Raw genomic sequence first — 8,621 nt, 5'->3', positions numbered from 1 at the left:
AGGTGTACGTACACCTCCTGGACTACGGCAACTCTTCATATCTTCATCTGTACTTTCTACAAGATAGGAAACCCCCCTCCCCCCCCCGTAGAAACAAATGGAGCGCACCCGAGGTTGAAGATAATCCACAGCCTGTCTACTAGGTGGAAACGCAGCATACACATGAGGAACGAGCTAGCTCTTTTTTTGCTTCACAGAATCCATCCCGGGAGATATACATACACCTTCATAGAAAACCTATACATGTATATGTACTGCTACTATAGAACCACAGCCGCATCAACATATGTGTAGTCTGACTAGTAGCTGCGTGTACACAAGAATACATTCTCCATGTATCCGTAGCTATCTATGTGTCTATACATGTCTGATTGAGGTAAGTGCGTACTGAAGAAATGTGGCAATATAGAGCTTTGCGGAGTGCGGAGAATCCTCTGGAGGTCTGTTTGCACGAGTGAATCGAATCGAGAGAAGTTGGGAGAAAAAGAAAGAGAAGAAAGCGACCCTTTGAATGAAGGAATGATAGTCAGTCATCCTTACGGCCATAGCTGAGTAGGGGGCCGTTACAGGAACTGCACACAGTAGCGCATCTTCAGGGAGAGGACTGGGAGTTAGGAGATCAATTTGGTTGCACTGCTCCTGAACAAGAGTCATGATAAACAAGACAAGAAGAATGCTCAAAAAGCTTTCTCTCTCTTTCCTCCTCCTTCATTCAATCGACTTTCCGGGCACTCATCATCAACAACGCCGTATCCCCTAATGTATGTATGAATCGAAATGTGGAGGTATACCTATGTCCTGTGTGTGATGCCATGTATGTAATGTATTTAATGGATGTACATACACCCAGTGCATACAACACATGCGCATCTACCTCTTTATCTGAGTTTACCTATGTATGCATATATTCCATCTACTCAGTGCCACTCCGTATTCAACGTCGTAAGACTAGTAGCTATAGGTGGATACATTGTCCAACCCATACCACTACCGAACTCGGAGGTTATACTCTGAATAGCAGAACCTAAAGATACTAGGAAGTAAGATACTGGGCTAATGGAACCTGCAGAGACGACTCAGAAACATATTATACAAACCTTCAGAGAAAGAAATATATACAGGTGAAGGTCCTATATCAAAAAGCGATCTACTGCCTACGATGTTACACCTTTACCTACATCGCCCCCATTTCGACTCGCCAACTGCCACGCGTGTCTAGACATATGCGCACAGAAAGTCTACTAGCAACCTACCTACCTATTCACGCACTGGGCACACGTCCATTCACATATGCATGCATCCTCTACGAAAGTCGTTAGAAATCGTAGACTTTCTACGTAGCTTTATTGATCGATCGATCACCTACCACGAGGAGTTTGTCATCTGCTACTACTTCCTGAAGAGAATCTTGTGTGTGGAAGTTTTCTTCTTCACTCTTCTTCGTCTCGTCTCTCCAATCCTCATCTCTTTTCCCTGAGGCCGGAGCTTGTGTCTTTCTACTACTGCTAGAAGAAGAAGCAGCAACTCCTCGCTTCTCTGCTGGCTCACTGGGTGTCGAGAATTCTTTCATCTGAACAGGAGAAAAGAAACAAAGGAAAGGGAAGCGGGAGAAAGATATGATACGTTATGAGGGACATCACAGGAAAGCAAAGAAGAGAAGTCGATCAATCTCAAAGCTATCGAAGGATACAAACAACTCTACGGGAACACTGCCAGTCTCGCTCTCTTTCTCTCCGTAGTCAGATCAACAGATAGAGAGGTAGACAGACGTATGTGTATGTCTACATACTATATATAGATATATATAAATAAGCCTCAATGGTGCTTGCTGTATAGGAAGAAGTAGAAGTAGCCCCACACACCCAAGAAGAAGAAGTATCAGACCTCATTGTACGCGCAGTGACCTAGTTGTGTGTATACGGGCAGTAGGCGTTTCCTGCCTTTCTTCTTCTCTCTATCTTTCCCTTTCTCTTGTTTTGCTTCACCTTCTCTATCACCTCCATGACACTTTCATGGATTTACCTCGCCAGCTCCTATAAGACTCATCTTGAGTTTTCTTTCCTCTTCGTCTTGTTCGGCATACTTCTTCTTCATCTTTGTCAATCGACTTTTCTTGCCTCGCGGTAAAGGCTTTAGACTCGGATCCTTCTTCTTCTTCTCTTTCTTATTAGACGAAGAGTCCTCTTGTTCTCCCCCTTGTTCTTCTTCTTCCCCATCTTCTCCAAGAGATTTCTTCTTCTTTAGCCTTCTTCTCTCTGCTGCCGACAGTCTCTTCTTCTTTCCATTTCCCCCCTCCTCCGCTCCTCCTGTCTCGTCTCTCTCTCCTTCTTCTCCCTCTTCTTCTTCTTCTCTCATTGCATCTGCCTTCTCTCTTTCTTTTCTTGTTTTCTCTTCTTCCTCTTCAACAGCATGATCGGTATCCTCATCATCTTCCGTCGTATCTTCTTCTTCTTCTAGTCCAGTACTTGCCACCTCACGTCTCTCTCCAGCCTCTTCTCCCTCTTCATCTTCTTCATTGCTTGTCGACGTGTCGTCTTCATCTTCATCTTCACTACTTGTGTCGCTACTACTGTGACTGTCGTTGGTCTCTTTCTGTTCTCTCTCCCCCTGCTCCTTCTTGCTCTTCTTCTTCTCATCTTCTTCCTCCTCCTCCTCCTCTTCATCTGACAGGTGATCACTCGAACACAAATCAACATAAATTTCATCTCGATCTTCTTCTCTCCCTTCTTCTCCTCCAGACGAGACAAGCCTCTTCACCTCCGAGAACACAGAGGGGGCATGCCCTTCACTCACAACTCTACGGCTTCTTCGTGTCCCTGCTGATGTCGTCGCGTCATCCTCTGAACGTCCCTGATCTACAGAACACGAGAAGAAGAAGAATGGAAGGAAAGGAACAAAGTCTCCGAGCTCACAGCCACATAACAATCTAGCTACTGATCTGTACATCTGCCTATCTAGCTACCTATGCATCTCTTTATTCTTCTATTTGCCTACCGTCCAGCCTCCCTCCTAGACCCTAGGAGATGACGAAAACACGGGAGAGAAAGAGGTCCTCGAGGAAGTATACATACTTACACTGCTGCTCCGTCTACCATAATGATATCTGCATCTACACACAAGTCTTTCATATAGACATCCACATGCAGGGTGCGCCGTGTGAGGGAGATCTGCGCCAGAGAGTCTTCAAGAGCCTAAATCTATCTACACCCTCCTCTACTCTTCTTTCCGAACACATACCTATACATCTATATACATAGCTACACGTTCTAACATGTTTCTACACAGCATACACATTCATGAATAGAGACGAATGAACCGGACAAAACGGATGATTGTCTCTACCTGGAGAAGACAGTTTGCCTGCGAGATATTGCTGGAGAGTTAGAAGATCTTTGGCTGACGGTACGTCTGTACATGAGAATCCTTTAGGGGTAGGGCCTCGATCTGCGCTTCGACATCTCACAAGTTCTTTCTCTTCCTTAATGGATAAGCGACGAACCTGAATAAGATACAAAGGAAGACAACAGTAAAAGGATCTTCACTCTCTTTCTCTGTACGTCGCTTCTCTCGAAGAATCACCTCTCTCCCTCTTACACGTGGAGACAGAAGCAGAGACTCTCAAAACACAGACAGAAAGGAGGGGGCGTACGAATAGACAGCAATACATGTTGATACAGATCATCATAGGCGCCAAGCATAGGAAGACCCTGTGTGTAGGAATCGATGCAATGACAAATGGAGCCTACAGCATACAGCAGAGGGAGGTTACATACCTAAGATGACGTACACATACATATCCACGGCATGCATGTACGTTCTCTATGCTGAGAAATGACAGATGGGTTAGTGTGAACGACAGAAACACTTCGAGAGCTTCACAACTCCAAAACGAGCACTCATACATACATACATAGGCATACATACATACATACATACATTAACGCAGTATTTTACTTGCTAGACTTGTTACTAAGAGTATAGCACCTACACATGTATACGCTATGCATGTGTGGTTGACCAAATACGTATGTATACGCTGATGCGATTGAGAGATCGATATACCACAACGTAGTGTATGTGTATGTGCGTTTCATTGAATAACCTCTTAAACCTATAAATTGACGTGTCTGCTTCCAAATAGCTTTTGCTAAGACGAAGACGGAGTGACACATGAACTAACACCTCTCACTGATTGAGACGATAGAGAGATGTACAGAGACAGAAGAAAAAAGAGAGAAATGTACAGAGAGACAGAAGAAGAGGGACAGATGATACGATCTATTTCATAGTGCCAAGATTCGGCTGAAAGCGTGAAAGAAGAAGGACCGAAGAGAGGAGGAGAAAGCCATGGTCTCCTTACAATGATATGAATTTCGCGTTCATCTGAGGTATCGTCATCTCCCCCGCTGTTCTGGATGTCTAGACTGCTGTGCGATAGTAATTCACGAGGTGTAGGTAAAGTCTCCTCTGTAAAGCCTACAGAAAGAAAAGAAGGGAAGATCAAAAACGTACACAGAAAGACAGGTGAAGATGAAAAGACAAAGACATACCTCGTACATACACCCCCAATCTATACATGTATGGACACGCGTGCACCCCACGATACATGAGAAGATAGGTATTCATCTATCAATCGCTGCTTTATCCATGTATCTATCTATGCCGTTCTATCTATACGGATAAGAGACAAGGAAGAAAGATAGAGACAACAGAATCCCGATCGGGAGTCTTCCTGAAGAGCGACGTAGAGAAGCCTAGCTCACTAACGACATGCAGCGGGTACCACAAAGAACGGCTGCAAACTAAGAGAGAGAGAGAAGATCCCCCCTTACACAACTACGTGGTAGTTATGTTTCTATCTACCTCTAGCTCAACCTCTAGCTGCCCCGCCTATGATAATGGTGTATCACTGCACTATATGCCCAGCCATACGTCAAGCCGCATGCACATCCACACATCACACAGATGTATGTATATATATACACACATATACCTACACATCTACACAGATGTTTGTATACATGTATGATATAAATACGTACAAACGAAGGACGAGAAAACCCCTTTTTCATGAGGAAGAAATGTCATCTTCTATGTGAGAGAAAAGTGTTCCTCTACCTTTCCTTGGTGTTTGTTTTCTCCCTTCTTCTTCTTGTCCTTCTTTTCTGTCCTTTCCTCTTTCTCTCACGAGATGCCTTACCATCAGGTGGAGGGCCTTCATCGACACTCATTCTCCTACTAACTCGACTGCCAATAGATGTCGAGCTTTGTACAGATAAGATAGATCTTTCACTATAAGCCGACGGACTTCTCCTCCAGCTATCCTGTCGACTCGAAGAAGTCATTGTTAATCCCCGACTATTCAATCGACTACTCGAGTAACGGCTGCTTAAGCCACTCCCGCCCCCACCTGAAGCGGAGACGGTCGCACTACCACGACCTCCTCCTGTTTCTTCTTCCTCTCCTCCTGTATGGTTGTTTTCTTTGCTTACATCCTCATCCACATCCACATCGCCATCATCTTCATCTTCATTCTTCATTTTCTTCTTCATGGTGGTGCTTGTCTTCTTCTTTTGGTCGTTGTATCCTTCTCCTTTTCTTCTTGTTTCGCCGTCTCCTTCATCGTCTCCCTCTCCTGAGAAAGACACCGTTGAATCTCTACGATGCTGTGGCGGTGAAGGGGGAGACACCACGGAGCTATTATCTATTATATCGCTTCCTGTCCTTAGAGGCTGAGGAGACGAAGAAGAAGAAGAAATCTGCCCTTCTGCCGCTGCCGATGTAGTTAATGTGGTTGCATCTTTCGCTCCTGGAGATGTAGAGGAGGAAGAAGAAGATGGACCAACAGAGGATACCATACTCTTTGCATGCATGTCGCCTCCTCCTCCTCCTGACAAAGAGGAGTCTCCCTTAAGATCTCGGCTACCAATCCCCGGAGCAATAGAAGAGCCTAGCTCAATTGCAGAGATCTCTCCTGTTTCGTTATCGTGAGTGATTAACCGTAAACATACAGGAGCAGAATCTTCACGATGTCCGCCTTCTTGGGGAGTATGCCGTTCACAAGAAGAGGAAGAAGAGTCCTTCGCCACACCGCCATGGCTTATCTCTCCGCCTGCTTCAGGAGAAGCATCATCTCGCTTCTCCTCAGATGATGTCTTCCTTGCCGTGGAAGATGTGGAAGAGACGAGAAAACCTTCGGGAGGCCCACCTTCTGTCGCAGAAGAACGACAAGGAAAATACGAAAGGAGGAGATAAATTAGGAAAGGAGGGAGGACATAAGAATGAATACACGATACATACGTACTACAGCTCATACACACTTCATACATTCACGACGTCGACCCTCGATCTCTTGGCCTTTAATTTCGCACAGCCTTCTTCTTTTCTTTTCCATTCCTTCTGTCCCTCGTCAATCCTACTAAACACATACATACAGCACTAACACCAGCAGTATCTTCTTCTTCCCTCCATCGCATTCTACGTTTACTTCCTCACCTTCTTTCTCATCTATCTATACACAGTTGTCCTCTACACACGCCTTTCTCCACCTTCTCACTCCCCTCACTATCTCACGTTCCTGAACAAGATGTGTTAGACCCCCTGGCATACAGCAGAGAAGGCAACAAGAAAAAAAAAGACTAGCTCTCTCCTCCTTTCTTCACAGAAATGTTCCTCACCTTCTCCTAAAGCTTCAAAGCTTTCTTCTCCTTGTCTCTCTTCAACATCTTCTTCGTCATCGGACGGAGGTCTCCAGTCTCTTACCCAACCTGTTCCTCTTCTTTTGAAGCCGAAAGAAGAAGAAGATTCTGTCGTCATTCCACCCTCACCTCCTCCTTCTGCTTTATCTTGTGTTTCTTCTTCTGCCTCTTCTTTCAGTTCCTCTTCGAGTCGCAGAAGTAGAGGATCTCCTCCGCTACAGTCGTCATCAGGCCTAGGAGGGATTACTTCAGGCGGTAGACCATCGAAGTCGACATGCTGTGAAAGAGAAGATGAAGAAAGACGGTTAAGAAAAGGGAAAGGATACAACGAAAGTAGGTCTTCAATTTCTCCCAGCTTTTCTTTCTTCTTTCTACCCGTGATTGAGAGATAATGAAGCGTGGTAATAGTAAGAGTGCGAATACAGAGGACACTTCACTTCACTCTCCCCCTTCTCTCCAGACGATGGGTAGACCTAGTATCATGTCTTGATATAGAGATTCTTTTGAAAAGTTGAACGGTTCAAAAGAAAAAAGAGACGGGAAGTCTGATACATCAGACAAAAGAACGTTTCCATCACTATAATCAGAATCACTCTAGGAATGTGGTTGGACGTTTTCTTCAGTCTACGGCCCCAGTTGCCCGGGTGTACGTACACCTGGTAACCACCTCTTGTCTGCACGCGCAGGGCTCCAGACAAAAGACCATCAACACTACAAAAGCTTGAGACAAACTGATGTAGACTTCTCCTCCCTCTATCAATCGTCATTCACCATACTCGTTCACTACCTTTTCTTTCTACGGACAAATCCTTCTACGATGCTTCTTCCGACTCTAGATATCTGTATCTCTCTACACAGGAGCTCAAGAAACGACGAATCGAAGAGTCCATCGATCTCGGTCCCTTTTTTTTTCCAAGAAAATCCAGACTTCCCTTGAACATACAGACAGACACGGAATACTATCTCCCCCCCGTCTGTCTCGACATGCAAGAGAAGCACGTGTGAAGGGACTAAATGGATGGGGGCAGCCATCTTCGCTGAGAGAGAGAGAGAGAGATAGAGGGAGAGCCACCACTCCGCAATCTTACCAGAGCTGTGATTGTTTTCTCAACCACCTTGGGAGGATCAGGTGAAAAGGTCACATGGCACTGAAGAAGCAAGACCCAGGCAGCACACAGAAAGAGAAGTTCACAGCCACTCCATCGTCTCTCTATCTTTATTCATTTGCCGGGGGTAAAGATTTGAGTTTGGAGAATTTAGTGAGAGAGTCAACAGTGGCAGTAGAAGTAACGCGAGATTCAGGATAGGCTCCGTAAGAGGAAGAGATACCACACCATCATCTTCAGAGAGAACGTCACGAGAGAGAAGAAACACCTATGTCTCTGCGCTTCTTCTTTCCCTCGGTGTCCTCCCGCTACTACCTCTTCTCTCTCCAAGCTTCAGCGTCTATTCGGGGCTGAATTGATAGATCTTCTTCCGTCTCTCTTTTCTCCCTCAATTTCCTGGCGATGCACAACCTCTTTCTGCTTCTCTTCAAAGTCGTCAGTCGTCGTGTTTCTACCATCTGTAGTCAACTTCATCTATCTCTGGGTATCTATGAGAGACATCAACACTTTTATCGTGATCTACTACTTCCGTCTCTTTCTTCTTCTTTTCTCCAAGCTCTTATCTTCCCCTACAAGACACATCTGAGACATGCCTAGTATTTTGTGCCCGTGCATGCACACGATGGTGTTTGGCTAGCAGACAGAAGTGCATGTGGGATATCAATCAACCGCCCCAAATTACGTGGGCCCCTCATGTACTTCCGAATACCGATCCCATTCGTATCTTTCTCCGCGAAGAAGAAAAATGACGACTCACAGCTTCTTCAAAAAGAGTAAGAAAGAAAGAGTGAGAGAGAAAGAAAGAAAGAAACTTACA

General features: G+C 45.2%; 1 protein-coding gene across 1 annotated transcript in view; it reads right to left on the bottom strand.

Annotated features, from left to right (window-relative positions):
- The window catches only part of CSUI_008154 (signal peptidase), a 21,716-nt gene that overhangs the window by 495 nt on the left and 12,600 nt on the right, over positions 1 to 8,621 (bottom strand). The window contains exons 8-15 of the mRNA XM_068068291.1: positions 7,787 to 7,846; positions 6,678 to 6,975; positions 5,201 to 6,211; positions 4,361 to 4,476; positions 3,343 to 3,499; positions 2,023 to 2,855; positions 1,367 to 1,570; positions 541 to 639 (exon numbers count right to left, since the gene is read on the bottom strand). Coding sequence (XP_067919736.1) covers positions 541 to 639; positions 1,367 to 1,570; positions 2,023 to 2,855; positions 3,343 to 3,499; positions 4,361 to 4,476; positions 5,201 to 6,211; positions 6,678 to 6,975; positions 7,787 to 7,846 — 2,778 coding nt within the window. The remainder of the gene's footprint in view (positions 1 to 540; positions 640 to 1,366; positions 1,571 to 2,022; positions 2,856 to 3,342; positions 3,500 to 4,360; positions 4,477 to 5,200; positions 6,212 to 6,677; positions 6,976 to 7,786; positions 7,847 to 8,621) is intronic.

Source organism: Cystoisospora suis (assembly GCF_002600585.1).
Source record: "Cystoisospora suis strain Wien I chromosome Unknown contig_4494, whole genome shotgun sequence".
NCBI lineage: Eukaryota > Apicomplexa > Conoidasida > Eucoccidiorida > Sarcocystidae > Cystoisospora > Cystoisospora suis.
The sequence above is the reverse complement of the archived record's forward strand: the minus strand, read 5'-3'. Positions and strand labels throughout refer to the sequence as shown.